This window comes from Heptranchias perlo, chromosome 17 (genome assembly GCF_035084215.1).
Source record: "Heptranchias perlo isolate sHepPer1 chromosome 17, sHepPer1.hap1, whole genome shotgun sequence".
Lineage (NCBI taxonomy): Eukaryota > Metazoa > Chordata > Chondrichthyes > Hexanchiformes > Hexanchidae > Heptranchias > Heptranchias perlo.
In genome coordinates this window covers 34909745-34927919 of record NC_090341.1, presented here as the reverse complement: position 1 = coordinate 34927919, position 18175 = coordinate 34909745, and the positions used below count along the sequence as shown (strand labels likewise).

Genomic DNA, 18175 nt, shown 5'->3' with positions numbered 1-18175 from the left:
GGTCCAGCAAGGGCCGCAAAGTCAGTCAGGGTTTTAAAACAGAAAGCTGCAAGGGGAAGCTTTGGCCATCTCACAAGGACAATGTAAGATGTCAGTTAGGAATTATTTTGTTCAAGTCAAGTAAGACAACCCACTGATGTAGGGAACCATAGCATGTGCATTATTTTCTATTATTATGCAAAGATAAACTGTACTATTTGAACTAAATGAACCTGGTCTTAACTGTTGCTCTGCATGTTCACTCACTGAAATGAAATACTTTCATAATCGTATCTGGCCATATTTCATTAAACATTTTGGGCCCGATATTAGGAGGGCGGCGGGTTCTCAGCGGGGGGTCGACTGGGCGCGTGGGTAACGCGCCCGGTGAAATCAGTGTGCTCCGCATGGAATCGCAGGTTAATTGGAGCCACTTACCTGTGCTTCCGGGTTTCGCGCTGGAAAGCTGCGCAGCGGGTGGACTGCAAAGTCTGTCAGCTGGAGGAGCCCTATTTAAAGGGGCAGTCCACTAATGCTCCTCCTGCAGCAAACAACCAATTCTGAACCGTGGAGCAGGCCAGAGGAAAGGCTGCCCCAAGGTTTTTGGACTCCTCATTCCAGGTGCTGCTGGATGGGGTGAGGAGGAGGAGGGAAATCTTTTTCCTGTCTGATGGGAGGAAGTGCCCTCCCTCCACCACGAAGAAGGCATGGCTGGAGGTGGCCGAGGAGGTCACCAGCAGCGGCAATGTGCCACGAACCTGGGTCCAGTGCAGGAAGAGATGTAATGACCTAACCAGGTCAGTCAAAGTGAGTATACTTACGCATTCCCCCACACTCTGTCTTCCACATCACCTCCACCACCACACAACTCCTTCTGCACTGCCACCACAACGCTCTCGCATCACTCCTCACATCCACTCAACAATCATCCTCACTTTGCCTGCACGTACTCACCGCCCCTGTCCCCATTCGAACACTACCACGCAACCCAATCCTCATACAATATCATGGCTATGTTGCACACGCACCCTCCCATGCATCTCCCTCAAGCTCACCCCCACCCACACCAATGCATGCAGTGGGTCACCATGCAACCATTACTCAATCACACCTCTGTGTTTTGCCTTGATAGGAGAAGAGATGCCAGAACGCCCGGGAGAGGGCACGGACCGGAGGGGGCCCGCCACACCAGGTGGTCCTAACGGACACGGAGCAGCAGGCATTGCACACCAGCCGCACGCTGGAGTGCCTGTCCGTGGCGGATGCTGAGGCTGGGATTGCACAAGCGGCCGGTGACAGAAAGTTAACACTCAGCACTCATGATAGCGAATGATCTTAGCATCACTTGGCATCTGCAGAACCTCAACATCTGTCCACATGCCTAATATTGCTTTCTGTTCTCTTGCAGGGCCATCTGCGAGCACTGTGACCGTGGAGGACGATTTCTCAGAGGGCCTGCAGGTCTCTGAGGGTCAATCGTCACATCTCAGCCATGCATCCACCAGCGCAGATACATACACCTCGGTGGGTCCCCGTCCTCACTTAGTTGGGCTTGCACATGGTGAGTCACCACGCACATGTGAGCACGAGCAGACCCTGGTGGCAGGGGCAGCCGTGGAGAGTTCGTGTCGGTGGGTGCACTCTTCTCCAGGCTCTGCTCAGCTGGACCCAGATGCTGAAACCCTGGGGGCCAGCCGTGAAAAGGAGAGTCATCGAGGGGCAGCAGCACATTGCCGAGGTACTGGAACAAGTGCCACGTGCACTCTCCACAATCGCGCAAAGGATGGAGGAGTCCAACTCCTGCATGAGGGCAATGGTGGCACAAGTACAGGAGGGTATCTGCAAGATAGTGTCGTGGGTAGGTGCGGGAATGTCTGCGATGGAGGAAAGGCTAGCCTCCCTCGAGCGTCAAGCACGGCTCAACAATGAGTCCATTCAGGCCCTGACAACGGCCGTTCGGATTCAGGGTGAGCAACATTCTGCTGACTTAAACAGGCTGACAGATACTTTACAAGTGGCCTTCCAAGGCCTCACACAAACCCTCCAAACTGCCGTCCAGCAGGGTGGAAGGAGTAATATGGGCCTGGGCCAGGAGAGGGATGATAGTGAAAGGGGACATGGAAGTGGGGACGCCACTCAAAGCGCTTCCACGTCTCACCCGTTGGCCCCCTCTCAACCAGTATCCGCAATGCTGCCCCCTCTCCAGGTGGCCGAGTCTGCCCCTGCACACGTGCAGGTGGAGCAGTCTTTGGAGGGGCCCTCACGGTCACCGAAACCCAGAGGGCATCGGCCCAAAGCATCTAATCAATCAGGGCATGGACAAGAGCAACCTGCCACAACCTCTGCTGGAACCACAGAGGTAGCTCCACGTAGGGGTTCCCGTAAACGCAAGGCAAAGGTTTTGTGAGCACAAAGGGAATGCGCAAGGGTGTTTGACGATTTGTCATGTTTTTTATTTATATTTGTTTTCTGCCACATGCACAATAAATCCTATTATTATCACCACTACTGCCACGTCTTGCCCATTCTTGACTGGCTTGTGGAATAGGTCCCTTTCATGGGGTTCACCATGAACACGCATACTTGATGCCACTCATTGGGTCACTGCAGAGTGGGTGTAGGTGTATTTGCAGGGCTCTTTTGTGCAGACGACTGAGAGATGTCGGCGATGTCCCCGGTGGCACCCTGGAAGGATGCGAAGGAGAAGTTGTTGAGGGCAGTGGTGACTTTAACAGCGACAGGTAAGAAGATGGTGCTCGGGCCAGCTGGGAGCAGCTCGGCATGAAGGAGGCTGCAGATGTCCACGACTACATGTCGAGTGACTCTGAGCCTCCATGTGCACTGCTGCTCAGAGAGGTCCAGGAAGCTGAGCCTCGGTCTGTAGACCCTGTGGCGAGGCTAGTGCCCTCTGCGACGCATCTCTCTCTGCCGTTGCCCTCCCTCCTGCTGTGCAGGTGGATGTGTCACAGCACTGTGTTGTGGAGCTCCACGTGTCAGAGGTGGACGGCGAGGCTGGTGAGGCTGGTGATGCTGTTCGTCCTCCGAGGAGGTCATGACTGCAGCTACGGCGGCCCCCATCTGGGGATGTACGTTTGAGGGGGTCCGCAATGTAGGTAAATGTGTCTGGACACCGGGGTTGAGGTTGCAAGTTTGTGAATTTTATTGTTAGGAGGAGGGTGGTGGAGGCCAAACTTTGTCCCAAGTGACAGAGTGGCCTCCTGCAATGAGTGAGGGTCTCCCCACTCCACCTGTCAAACGGTCCTTTGCAGCTGCCACAGGCTGGTGGCTGCAACACGTCCATTTGAACTGGGAGTTTATCCCCCAGTACAGGAAACAGTCCTAGTTGTTTGCAAAATCCCACCCCTCCTGAAATATCAGGTCAATCAGGTCTGTAAACGACCTGAAGTACCTGTTTAAGTACTTAAAGTGGCACCCCGCCGGCTTTAGTTGCCGGCGGGAGTCCCACATACGTGGGCTGCGCGCGCATGTCAGCGCATCACTGGGGAACCCGGAAGTGGGCGGGTTGGAGCCGGGCTCCAGACATGCCCCGGGAACCCCCGATTTTCACAGCCCTCCCGCCACGAACACACCCGCCCGGGGGTGCGAAAATCGAGTCCTTCATCACTCTACCTTTGAAGAAATTGAAGAAGCACACAAGAGAAAGACATGAATATCCAGTTCACATCATGAGGGGATACTTTTGTTACACCTCTGAGTTATGCTATCATATAGTTAGATATTGAGAAGTGCAGGCACACCCTTAAATGTAAGATGCTCAGACTAAATAGGGAGTGACGAGCACCACTGTACCTGAGAGAATATCTAAGGCAAGAACCTAAAATTGTAATATCCCCAACTCATACACAGTTTCTTAACCAGAAGGAAAGAATGTGAAAGTGGAATATAATTTTTCCTCTGACTTTTTTTCTCCCCCCTTCTCTTCTCTCCAACTATCTAGACTGACTAAGAAATATAATTCAACATGGGGAAATATTTCGTTAATTGTGGGGAAGATTTCCTTTGTGTGCTAGGTATGGTGAAATTCTCTGTTCTTTGTAAGATGGTTTACAATTTTACTAGAGTTCGCACACAAAGGAAATTTACTGCACACATTGTGGGACATTAGAAGATATAAACTGTATTCTGGTACTCTATGGTAAGGAGTGTCAATAAGACAGTGCACTGTGCCATGGGGCTACCTTACCTTTAACACCTTTGACATAGCTTGTCAAATATTGGCACCCCATCCACCACCGGCGCACTGTGGCTGCAGTGTGTACCATCCACAGGATGCACTGCAGCAACTCGCCAAGGCTTCTTCGACAGCACCTCCCAAACCCGCGACGCCTACCACCTAGAAGGACAAGAGTAGCAGGTACATGGGAACAACACCACCTGCACGTTCCCCTCCAAGTCACACACCATCCCGACTTGGAAATATATCGTCGTTCCTTCATTGTCGCTGGGTCAAAATCCTGGAACTCCCTTCCTAACAGCACTGTGGGAGAACCGTCACCACACGGACTGTAGCGGTTCAAGAAGGCGGCTCACCACCGCCTTTTCAAGGGCAATTAGGGATGGGCAATAAATGCCGGCCTCGCCAGCGACGCCCACATCCCATGAACGAATAAAAAAAAGTGTACTCTTGTTTTTGATACTCTTGTGTTTTGATCCTGTATTTACCTCACTTCCTGAAGCCTTTGTATGTGAATTGTATAAAATGTTTGAGGATCACAATGTAATGGAATTCAGATGAACTGATTGTACCTGTTAAGTAAAGCAAAATATCTGAGACCAAATATAGGACAGATTCTAGTTTTATATGCTTCCAGAACAGACATATAAAACTCCAGTTAATGGAAAGCCTATTATTGATTTTCTTTAGATTTGAGGGTGAGCCTCTTTATCTTTTCTCCCTACTCCTTCATCTCACTGGACTATTTGCTAATTGTAGCTAAGAGGACAGTTACTTTTCCAGGGTTCTGTCAATTTTATCCATAACTAACAACTAGAAAGGCTGCCATGGTTTCTGTTTTTGTCATACTTTTGATTCAACATGGAATGCTTGCTTGCTGCCAATACAGGAAGAAGAATGGCATCTTCTCAATGTTGTCTTTCATTCTTAGTGGACCACCTGGTTGCAGGTTTAATTTGACATTGGGGGTGGTGATACGGAAGCAAGTTTCTTGCGTGCATTCTTGGCTGCAGCTGACGCATGCTTGGGCAGCAAACATCTTTCTTCCTCATGCTAAATCAAGAGTCCGACAGGCAAATCAGGCACAAAGCATTTTTAGCAAAACAACCATAGATTAGTTTGCAATTAAAGCAGAAGTTTTATGATAACAAAACATTATTTTACAATAATTATCTAAAATACTTATTGTTGCTATCTGTAGGATAGCTATACTTAGCAAATAATAGGTGTGGATGGTGCTTGTGTGTCCTTTGTACTATGGATGGAGACTATGAAATATTCCTGGCATTATCAATTTGAAAAAGAAACCAAAATTAATTCAATTAAAAGAAGAGAAGATGAAGTTTGAATAGTAACAAAGAGGTGGCAGAACGATTCTTGTGGAAAACCACACTAGTTTCTCAGTTTAACAAAGTGGTCATCACAATATGTGAGCAAAGCATCTCCTAAATTAACACCATACTCTTTGGATATGTTAGCATTCAAGATGGCAATATTGGACCATTTTTATATCTCTGTGAAAACTTTATGTACTAAACACTCATTGCCCTGCAAATTGAAATGAGCCTCAAACACTTGGTACTGTGGCTACAGAGTGATTCAAAGTGACTTCCATCTTATGAGGAGACTGATGATAACAGCAGACAATTTGGAATAAAGTAAGTTATTGTGCTTTAGCTGTAATACACATAAAATATAAATGACTATTTTTATTAGGTTTTGTTGTTTGGTCCTTCAGAGGTCAGTATTTATCTGATTAATTACAAAGACTGAAGACTCATCTATGTCGGTAATTCATTTAAGTATAAGTTTGCAATTTAATCAAAAAGGCCGCTGAATACATTACATTGCCTGAAATCTGACTAGCATTATATTTAACACATCTGTGTCTGTGATTTTTAAATTGAATTATTATTGATCTAATTTACTTGCCATCAACACAAGACGGTCTGGCTCTGGTTGTCCCAGCTACTTTCCCTGGCAGACAGGAACACTTTACAGTCTGTGATCGTTCTTCAATTCGATTCTTGTTACAGCATCTGTGTGCTGCTATTACTTCACATGTACCTCCATCTAAATGGGAAGAAAAAGAAATTACATTGTCTGCCAATAGTAAAAAAACAATTTTGTTTTCTATAATTCAGAAAAGGACTTATTACTTAACCCAGATATATAAGTACAATAAAGACAAAAGAGAAATCCTAATAGAGGAACTGGTTAAATTGCAATTTGATAAAAAAAATTGCAATGGTTTGAATACATTTGTAGCATGCATACTAATTCTAAAACCAGTGCCAATGGCCTCCGATTCGAGAGTAAAGCTTGTCAAAATCTGAAGCAATGGAAGTAGAAAAGAAATAGCTTTACCAAAGAAGTTGCAGAAATCATGTTATACATGAACCTCTGTCTTTTAGTTCCATGCAATGCAAATAGACATTTCCTATGACTTTTATATTCTACAAAACTAGTCTTGATTGTTAGGCAGAAAGATTTGCATAGAATATTTAACTTTATAGTGAGGGGAAATCTTGAGTATATTCCATAGTAAACTATGCGCTTAATACATCAACAAATTCATCAACTGTTGAGTCTGAACATAAAGAAAAGCTCTGTGATTTATTGCATAACATACAGTTTGAAAATTTCCCTTTATTGCTGACAATCTTTATCTTTCAGCTAAATCTTTCACCTCCCAAACCCGCGACCTCTCCCACCTAGAAGGACAAGAGCAGCAGGCACATGCGAACAACACCACCTGCACGTTCCCCTCCAAGTCACACACCATCCCGACTTGGAAACATATCGCCGTTCCTTCATTGTCGCTGGGTCAAAATCCTGGAACTCCCTTCCTAACAGCACTGTGGGAGAACCATCACCACACGGACTGCAGCGGTTCAAGAAGGCGGCTCACCACCACCTTCTCGAGGGCAATTAGGGATGGGCAATAAATGCCGGCCTCGCCAGCGACGCCCACATCCCATGAACGAATTTTTAAAAATTCTATTTTGTTTAAATGCCATTATACATTTAGTTTCCAAGTTGTTCCAAAGTTTTTCATTGCATATTGAAGTTTATGTCCCATACAAAATATCATAAATTAACTGATATGTTTTAGGAATATAACCCTGTAAATGATTGTTTATGATATCAATGTGCAAAAATCTAATGCATTCATATGATATTTCTTTGTCTGCTATTTAATAGGTTAACACCTCTGCTAAAATAGTGGTCAGAGGACAGTCATATAAAGGCATTAATCTTTTGTATGCTAATATTGCAAACAGTAATTTCTAGGATCATGTAGGTGATTAAGAGTTTGGTGCATATTACCGTTGGAGATCTAGAGATTGCCGAGAGAGTGGGATTGCATGAGAATATTATTATAATTATTTCTTATTTAAATAATACTCTAATTCTTACTTCCCTTGTGAAGTATGTTCCCCTTCATTATAAGCATCGTTAGCAATTCCAGGGAGACTGTACGTGACAGAAATCTGCAGTATTTTGAATTAAGTGAGATATAATTCTAAAACTACATGATGGAAAATTCAGGTCTTCTTGTAGCACATCATTACTTCTAAACTCAAGGACCATATAAAAGACCATGGTTTGCTTAAGCTAGCAAGTCAATCTTTTATTCATGCTGCCTGCTTAGATCGATTTCTTTGGCACCTCAGTAGGACGTTCCCACATAGGTGCACTGTGGCAATGGAACCTTTACAACTGACCTTAATGGGCTTTTTGATGAACTAAATAAATGGTTTCAATATTGACATAATTTCAGCCACCAGCTCAGTACTGTGAGCAACAGTAATGATTGTGGTTAATGCGCCAACTAGCAGTTGTGATTTCTTCAGTGGTTTAAGCTAGACCAATATGATCATAGTCAATTTGTCTTTTTTCATTGATACAGAATGAGTAGCTTTAAAAATGTTAGTTGTATGGAAATGTTTTCAAATCATCAATTTATAAACAAAAATCTTATCTTACTGTCGCAATTGCCTATTTAATATAAGAAGGGAGTGTGCTGAGTTTGTTGTTTGGAGAACATTGATACCGATAACTAAAAAGATTTCACGTTTCTCCTTGAAAGACTGAAAGGTTTAGCTAATCTCACTCAATTTGGTCTATCAAATATAAAGCCAAGTTCAGTTTCAACGGCACTTTCTCAAAATTCTGCCAAATAGATTTTACAAAGGTCACCATCCACACTCTATGGATCTAATTGTCCAGATGAAATATGACATTTTACACTGTGACAGCAAAAAGAGGAAGTTAATATGTTCTTTCATTTGGTTGTCTTTTGGAATCATTATGTCACTTTTTAACCTTAATATCAACTGCTTTGTCCACAAGAAGATACAAGGGTTTTTGTACAACATTGAAAGACTAGAGAACACCCCAAGCATCAAGGAATAACTTGTTATTTTGAATATAGTTCACTAAGTACAAATGAATACAAAAAGAAAGGAGAAATTAAGAAGTGTTAAATTATGCAAAGACCTGTGTGGGAAGCAGAGAAGTGAAGAAATTTCAGCGAGGATGGCGAGTACAGGATAGTGTGAAGTGAGAAGTCTCCTTTTTTAGGGTCAGCCAGGTATCTGACATAACAGATATCATCATGTTTAAGCAGCTCCAAAACAAAGTATTGAATAATCTCCAAATGTAGAATTTCTGTTTGTCTCATACAGGGTACACGCCCTCTCCCCATAAGAACACATACCTAAATCTAGAAAGCTTAGTGTGTGCAGAGATATTGCTGGAGTTTAGCCAGCTTAAACTGTGCAGTCTACAGTATAAAGCTTTTCACTGCTTGATGACCCATGGACCTTGGCTTGCAGGGTTATCTGGGCTGACTGGGAAGAATTTCAGCCCCTAATTTCGGGTCTAAGTCTCCAAGTTTCGTTGTTGAGCTAAATTGGCTAGTCAATCATCAACAGTGCCCTGGACTACTGCAGACCTTATTAGTTCAAATGTTAGATTATTCAGGGATCGCTTAGTTTTAAACTTCCATCACCAGGTATGTCATCTTGGAGCCATTTCGACCACAAAGAGATAGAATCATAGAATCGTTACAGCACAGAAGGAGGCCATTCGGTCCATTGAGCTCCTGCCGGCTCTTTGTTAGAGCAATCCAGTTAGTCCCATTCCCCCGCTCTTTCCCCATAGCCCTGCATGATCCCGCTTATCTCCCCACCATGTAGGATATTCACTAGTAGGTCACTAAAGAGGAGTGCAGAAGTAAGACTGCTAAAGTAAATCTAGCAATTTTCTGGACATAATGGTCCGAGATTTTCTTGGGGCCTTTTGGAATGTTGGCACTTTGGCGGGGCAGGACTTCCAGCCACCAGCAATGTGCATTCTGATCCTGCTAGAATTCACGGAGTCAGTTTATTTGAATAAAGCCTGATGAACAAGAGGCATAAATCCTTTGAAAAATAGGTCTAAATTACTTGGGGGGAGGAGGCGGGGAAGTGTACCTACTAGATCAGTCTTAGCTATGATGTCTTATATGATTGAGAAGCCCACTAGAGGAGGAGGTAGAGAAACATGATGTGGTAGTTGTAGGGGATTCAATAATTAGGGGGACAGGTAGCATCCTTTGTAAGCAGGATTGTGAGTCCCACATGGTATGTTGCCTTCCTGGTAATGGGTGAGGGACATCTTGAACTGGCTTGAAAGGATATTGGAGAAGGAGGGGGAGGAGCCAGTCATTGTGGTCCATGTTGAGACCAACAACGTAGAAAAGAGTCCTGTTCAGAGAGTACCAGGAGCTAAGAACTAAATTAAAAAAACAGGACCTCAAGATTTATAATCTCTGGATTATTACCTGAGCTATGTGCAAATCGGCATAGGGATAAGCAGATTAGGGAGGTAAACACATGGCTGAAGGAATAGTGTGGGAAAGAGGGGTTCCATTTCATGGGACACCGGCACCAATACTGGGACAGGAAGGAACTGCACCGTTGGGACGGGCTCCACCTGAACCGGACTGGGACCATGGTGCTGGCAGAAAGGATAAATAGGGCAGTCACGAGGACTTTAAACTAGTAAATGGGGGGGGAGGGCTCAGGTGGAAAAGGTAACAAAAATAATAATTCTAAAACAAACGAAAAGGAAGTGAGTAGAGTTAAAGTCGGAAATTATGCTTTAGGTACTGCAGGTAAAGGGAAAAATAAAAAATGTAAAGTAATTAAATCAGGAGAGAGAAATAAGAAATGTGTGAGAAAAACAACATTAGAGCAGAAGGACAGGTTAGGGTGTGTGGCCTAAATAAGCATTCTTTATACAAACGCACGGAGTATAAGGAACAAATTGAATGAATTGCAGGCACAAGTTCAATTTAGAGGGTATGACATGGCAGCCATTACTGAGACATGGCTGCAAGACGGTCAGGACTGGGAACTGAATATATCAGGTCATAAGGTCCACAGGAAGGAAAGGAAAACTGGTAGAGGAGGAGGGATAGCCTTAGTGATTAAGGATGAAATTACTTCAATGATAAGAGAGGCTATAACGAGAGATAAGCAGGCAGTGGAGACTTTATGGATAGAATTAAGAAATAGAAAAGGATTTAAGACTGTAGTGGGAGTTGTGTATAGGCCGCCTGGTAGCAGTTGTGAAGTGGCAGAATGAATAAATGCAGAGATTAGACAAGCATGTAGCAAAGGCAGTGTGGTTTTATTAGGGGAGTTTAACTTTCATATAGATTGGGATTAGCAGATGAGCTCATGTCAGAAAGTTAACAAATTTCTTGAGTGTGTTCAGGACAGCTTTCTGCAACAATATGTCCTAGAACAAACAAGGGGGCAGGCCGTATTAGATTTAATAATGAGTAATGAGTCAGATTTAGTTAACCGCCTAACGGTACATGAAAATTTATCTAATCGCGATCATAATACGATCGAGTTCAATGTTGCATCAGCTATTAATATTCTAAATTTAGGTAAGGCAAACTTCAATGGGATAAGACAGAGACAGTCCACAGTAAACTGGGCAAATCTGTTAATGGTTAAAATGACAGAAGATCAGTGGGAGGTGTTCAAAAAAGAATTTAATGTGATACAGAACCAGTTTAAACCCCTAAGGGGCAAAAGCTCCACTTGCCAAAATAAAAACAGCCATGAACGACAAAAGAGGTCAGAGACAACATAAAACTAAAAGAAAAAGCTTCCAAAAATGCAAAAAGTAGCACAGATCCTGGTGACTGGGAGTGATACAAAATGCAGCAAAGGGTGACAAAACAGAGCCACAAAAAGAGAGTATGAAAAGAAACTTTCAAGGAATATCAAAATCAACACAAAATTTTTTTACAATTATATTAGGAAAAAGAGGGTCGTCAAGAGCAATGTGGGCCCCTTAAAAACTGATAATGGTGATATTGTAAATGAAAATAAGGAAATGCCGGACATGTTAAATAATTACTTTGCGTCAGTATTTACAGTAGATGAAGAGAATAGCATGCCGGATGACCCAAGGAAACTAATTTTGAATCAGGGACGGGGTCTCACCATAATTAACATAAGCAAATTAACAGTAATGAAGAAAATAATGGCACTAAAGAGCAACAAATTCCCAAGACCAGATGGTTTCCATCCCAGGCTTTTAAAGGAAGGAGGAGGAAACATTGCAGAAACTCTAACTATAATCTTCCAAAGTTCTCTCGATTCAGGACCTGTTCCTTGAGATTGGAAAATTGCACATGTCACTCTGCTATTTAAGAAAGGTGAGAGAGAGAAACCAAGGAATTATAGACCAGTTAGCCTAACATCTGTTGTTGGGAAATTACTAGAGTCTATAATTAAGGATAGAGTGACTGAACACCTTGAAAATTTTCAGCTGATCAGAGAGAGCCAGCATGGATTTGTAAAGGGTAGGTCATGCCTAACGAACCTGATCGAATTTTTTGAAGAGGTGACTAAAGTAGTGGACAGGAGAATGCTTATGGATGTTATTTATATGGACTTCCAGAAGGCATTTGATAAGAGACTGATAGCTAAAGTTGAAGCTCATGGAATTGAGGGCAAATTATTGACCTGATTAGGAAATTGGCTGAGCAGCAGGAGACAGGTACTTAAATTGGCAGGATGTGACTAGTGGTGTCCTATAGGGATCTGTGTTGGGGCCTCAACTATTCACTATATTTATTAACGACTTAGATGATGGGATAGAGAGCCACATATCCAAGTTTGCCGATGACGCAAAGATAGGCAGTATTGTAAGCAGTGTAGATGGAAGCATAACATTACAGAGATATTAATAGATGAAGTGATTGGGCAAAACTATGGCAAATGGATTTCAATGTAGGCAAGTGTGAGGTCATCCACTTTTGACCTAAAGAGGATAGATCAGGGTACTTTCTAAATGGTGAATAACTCAAACAGTGGAGGTCCAAAGAGATTTAGGGGTATCAATGTATGTAGATCATTAAAATGTCCTGTACAGGTACAGAAAATAACCAAAAAGGTGAATGGAATGCTGGCCTTTATATCTAAAGGACTAGAATACAAGGAGGTAGAAATTATGCTACAGGTATACAAAGCCCTGGTTAGACCACACCTGGAGAACTGTGTTCAGTTCTTCACTGCACCTTGGGAAGGGTATATTGGCTTTGAAGGGAATGCAGCGTAGGTTTACTAGAATGATACCTGGACTCCAAGGGTTAAATTACAAAGAGAGATTACACAAATTAGGGTTGTATTCCCTGGAATTTAGAAGATTAAGGGGTGATTTGATCAAAGTTTTCAAGATATTAAGGGGAACTGATAAGGTAGATAGAGAGAAACTATATCCACTGGTTGGGGAGTCTAGGACTAGGGGACATAGTCTAAAAATTAGAGCCAGGACTTTCAGGAGTGAAGTTAGGAAACACTTCTACATACAAAGGGTGATAGAAGTTTGGAACTTTCTTCCGCAAATAGCAGTTGATACTAGTTCAATTGTTAATTTTAAATCTGAGATTGATAGATTTTTGTTAATCAAAGATATTAAGGGATATGGGGCTAAGGTGGGTATATGGAGTTAGGTCACAGATCAGCCATGATCTCATTGAATGGTGGAACAGGCTCGAGGGCTAAATGGCCTACTCCTGTTCCTACGTTCCTACCAAGGCTCACAAAAGAAGAATAACCACTTGAGAGAGGTGCCTGGCAACTATTTAATTATACCCCAGTCAGAAGTTAATGCCTTCAGGAGAGGAGGGTAGGAACTGAAGTTGGTGAGAAAATAAAAAAAATAAGTGCAAAATGAGTATTAAAACACCAATGAAAAATTAATCCACACACATAATTGAAAATGTACTGAATACAGAAGAATACACTTAAATAACTGTAAATAATTCTTTATGTAGGAACACAAAAAACATTCAGAATTCCTGGAGAATTGTATGTCCTTTGTTCAGTCATGCCAGTTCAGCAGGTGGAGGAAAAAGTTTTGCAAACAGCAGAAAAAGATCCCAGAAGACAAAGGGAGTGGGAGAACATATGCACTTATAGCAAGTTTATAACCAAGACTGGAAACTAGGTAAGTTTGATACATTAGTTAAAATCTTGTATTTAAGAATTAGATTGTTTGGATTAATCACTTTTTAGAATTTATTTTGTGTCCTCCTTTATTGTTGCTCTGCTAAAGTCAGTCTGTAATGGATCTTAGAGGAATGGGCAGAGACAGCGTGAGGGTTATTTGTTCTTTTTTTTATTCCTTCATGGGATGTGGGCGTCGCTGTCGAGGTCAGCATTTATTGCCCATCCCTAATTGCACTTGAGAAGGTGGTGGTGAGCCGCCTTCTTGAACCGCTGCAGTCCGTGTGGTGAAGGTTCTCCCACAGTGCTGTTAGGTAGGGAGTTCCAGGATTTTGACCCAGCGACGATGAAGGAACGGCAATATATTTCCAAGTCGGGATGGTGTGTGACTTGGAGGGGAACGTGTAGATGGGGTTGTTCCCATGTGCCTGCTGCTCTTGTCCTTCTAGGTGGTAGAGGTCGCGGGTTTGGGAGGTGCTGTCGAAGAAGCCTTGGCGAGTTGCTGCAGTGCATCTTGTGGATGGTACACACTGCAGCCAGAGTGCGCCGGTGGTGAAGGGAGTGAATGTTTAGGGTGGTGGATGGGGTGCCAATCAAGCGGGCTGCTTTGTCCTGGATGGTGTCGAGCTTCTTGAGTGTTGTTGGAATTCTTCCATATTCACATCCTTTAAGAAATGCATACTTCTGCCTGGCTATGATGAGGATTGTGCGGCATGTCACCCTGGCATGCTTTAGTATATAAGTTCACTAGACATATATGTGGCACCATTGGCTACCCTAAATTAATCAGGGCCAATTTTCAATTGAGGTGGGTGGTAGGCAGAGTGATTGCACTGCCTGCCTGATGGCAGTAGCAAGAGCCCCAAACCATTTTCATGGTTAGGCCACATTTGAATTGCATCGGCGAGCTGCCAGTGCTCAAGGAGTACTGACAGGCAGCTTATCGATCACAGTGGGGAGGGGGAAATCCAGCAGCTCCTTCATGGAATTGAGCTGGAAGTTCAACATTAAAGGGGAGGGAGAGGCAATCCCGAGGGGAGGGGTCCACTGAGTAGCTGGCAGCGGTAGAAAGATTTTTGTGGGGCCAGGAAGAGCATTCATGTTCCTTCTGGCCCCATAACAATTGGTGTTACTATGGTTTCTGCTCCGTTTTCAGAGCGGCCTGTAGCGGTCCCCTCAAGGACCACTGGTAGGCCGCTGCACGTTGAGTACTATTGGGCAGAGTGTGCGTGGTGCACACTCTATCCATTGGCATCTGAAACTTGTGTAATGGTCCTACAACTGGTGTAGGACCTGACTTAAATATTTAATTAAGGATCCCGCATGTTTGATGTGGAAATGCTGGCTGCCCATTTCACGGCCCATTCAAAAATTGAGTCGGGTAGGGCTTGGGTGCGATTTCAGCAGGAGATTTTTTAAAAAATCGTCCTGCTACCACCCCAATTCCTCCCCCCGAAACTTTCCAGCAGATTTGTTGCTTACATGGAGGCTGAGTTTCTGAGATGAGACATTCCAACACCTTCTCAAAAGCTCCCGGGACTCCTCCTTTCCCACCCACATAGCCTTCTGGTGTGACAGTGACGTTGTTGTGGAGAAGTCATGTAGGCTTTGAAATCATTTTATGTTCTTAAAATTCAGCTTTGGTCAATTTTCCAAGCAGGAATTTATTTCAAAATAGTGTTTTAGGTAATTTTGATTCAGCAGTATATATTCTGATCTATTTCAATTGCTCAGGATATCAGATGATTTTAAATATTTTGGCAATAAATTTTGTTGGACCTTATGCTGGAGTATTCCTTTAACTGCTAATTATACAACGTCGTGACTCGTTGAATCTTCTCATGATGTAGTCAGAGATAAGAAATGTTATAGATTTAAGGATAAAAGGTGAAATTAGTATATGTGTTCTGGAGGGGTCCAATTTAAACTTTTAAAGATTTGTATGAGAGTTATATTGGCCCTTTACCTGTTCCATTGTGGTTGCTTTATTCTGAAGAACCTGTGCCTTTCATAAAGAGTGTTTATCACAACTAGGCCACACAATGTCAGGAAAATCAGAACGTGCTAGAATATAATAGTTGTAGCTTTCACAAAGTGCACAGAACCATAACAAAAGCAAAATTATCAGGATGATGTTTCAAAATTGGTGTGGATAACATTAGCATATATTTGATGTTTATCTAAATTAAGTGGCAAACATGTAGCCATAACGATATGTCGTGATAATTGTTAAGGAGTTGGGTTGTTTTGGACAATATCTTGTTAGTGTAATACTTGTATAGTATTGTCTGCATACTTATAGACTTCTAATTCTAAATACTTGGAGGAGATGGGCCTGGTGGGCCAAATGAGCTTTATCCATCTCTTATATTCTTATGGACAAGAAAGGTCACTGACATAGATCAGATATAGCAGTGGCCTAATTATCAACCCTAGCCCCCAGAGTAACTTGAGTTAAAGTCTAATTTGGTATTAGCTGAGGGAGATTCTCATGCATTTGTTGAGATAGCTGTAGGGACAGCATTTGTCTTGTGCAAAGATTCAGTTTGAGTCCCCTTCATTTTACTAGACAATGATACTAAATACTACTAATATTTGCTACTATTAAAAGCAAAGTGTGTGCAAACCCACTCCCCCGTAAACTGAATATCAACTGATTCTGGAACCTGTTAAATCTGCGATTTTAGCCCGTTCCAACATTCTGAAAGACATCAAGAAGTCACGGCTACTGGGGCTCTGATGCCCACGGCTACATTCTGAGGAGGCATTCCATTCTAAAAATCTGTGCTCCAAAATCTGCCTATGTCTCTATCTTGCTCCCAAACGTTTTTACCTCTATTTTGTTAAACATGATGTGGCCATTCCTCCTTTGAACATCTTTCTCTTAAGAACATAAGAAATAGGAGCAGGAGTAGGCCAATCGGCCCCTCGAGCCTGCTCCGCCATTCAATAAGATCATGGCTGATCTGATCCTAACCTCAAATCTAAATTCATGTCCAATTTCCTGCCCGCTCCCCGTAACCCCTAATTCCCTTTACTTGTTCCCTCTTGCTGCTTCTTAATTCCAAATGTAAATCTCCTATCTTGCTGCATTCCCAGTGAGTTGAAATCAAGATACATCCAATCATTTCTTACTCAAAAGCATTATTTACCAGGATCTGAAAGTGGGTCAATTCTGTAACTCCTTCATTCTTCCCTTCCTCCTCTAAACAAAGCCTTTTAAAGTCAAAGTTTGGCAGCACCACAACTTCTTGAACGGTCTCCCACAAACCATTAAGATTTCTTTCTCATTTAAATAATGACTCATAATTTACTGGGCTGCCCTGATTACTAAACCGTAATCTCTGAGAACTAAGATGGAATTTTTCTCATCCAGTCCTTCAAACTGTCAACCATCTACATGCCAGGGTGTTCCATGGAGCGTAGATGTCCTTTCACTGGATCCTCTTGGGGATCTCTGACTGGCTCAGGGCCCCATGTAATTGTATGGGTGGCACAGCCCTAAAGCCACTCCCAGATAGCTGCCAAATCAGGATAACAATGACATAAGCATATTAATACAAATCCGATGGTGTGGTTAAATGACATCTTTTGGCAATCACATTCCCCTCCAATCAAAGTCAGAAAAACAATTGTCTTGCTGAATTTCACTAATACTCTGATCGTCAAATGTAATGGTCTAAATCCATACTGAAAATCATGTATAAGCTTATTCCTCAGCACTGTTTATAAATAGTACATTGTGAATGTGTGGTTACTCGAAAAATACCAATTACTCTGCAATTATGGAGGGTGGGATGTTTCTACTGTTTCAGAGAAGTATAAATTTTGGTGATTTTCATTCATCTGAGAAAGCAGCAAACTGTGGGGATAAACTGATAATCTGGATCAATGATTTCAGTGAGAACAAAACTCCAAATTTCCATAATTGGCCTAATCCAATGGATTTTGAAGTGCTTAAAAGCTGAAACTGGTGAAGGAGAAATTATAAATGAGTTTGCTATTGCTTGAAAGCAATTCTACAGAGGAAAAGCTTAAAGCAACAAATGGAGAAATAATTGTAGTCACAATCCAATCTATGATCGAAATTACCAACTGAAAAACCAATACTGAAACCAGCCCCTCCCCATTTCCAGGGGGAAGGCCTAGCCAAATGACTTCAGTTCCTCCCAAACTGACTGCCGTTTTCAGGTGCCAGATTAATGACATGGACAAAGAAACAAAGGTGGGCCCAGTCCATGTTAAGTGGGGGCACATTTCAGGTGTAGGGGGAGGATAACATTGGAACCAATTATTCTAATTTCTAGTCTAATTTGAGCCTTGACATTATTATAATTGTTTTAGTGCTCTAGTCATGATTTAAGTTATTTTTAACCACATTAAATCTGCAATATCTGTGCTCTTCTCAATTAAAACAAAAATCAGTCATGTCCCCTCTTAATTCAGTATGTGCCTCCTGATAAATTAGATTTCTCAGTCT

General features: G+C 42.7%; 1 protein-coding gene across 3 annotated transcripts in view; it reads right to left on the bottom strand.

Moving 5' to 3' along the window:
- LOC137334417 (chemokine-like protein TAFA-1) overlaps positions 1-18175 on the bottom strand; it is a 340643-nt gene that overhangs the window by 89492 nt on the left and 232976 nt on the right. For all 3 annotated transcript variants that reach the window (XR_010966142.1, XM_067999128.1, XM_067999129.1), the window contains exon 3: positions 6107-6247. Coding sequence is in view for 2 of the 3 variants with exons in the window: in XM_067999128.1 (XP_067855229.1) it covers positions 6107-6247 (141 nt within the window). In the remaining variant the exon portion in view is untranslated. The remainder of the gene's footprint in view (positions 1-6106; positions 6248-18175) is intronic.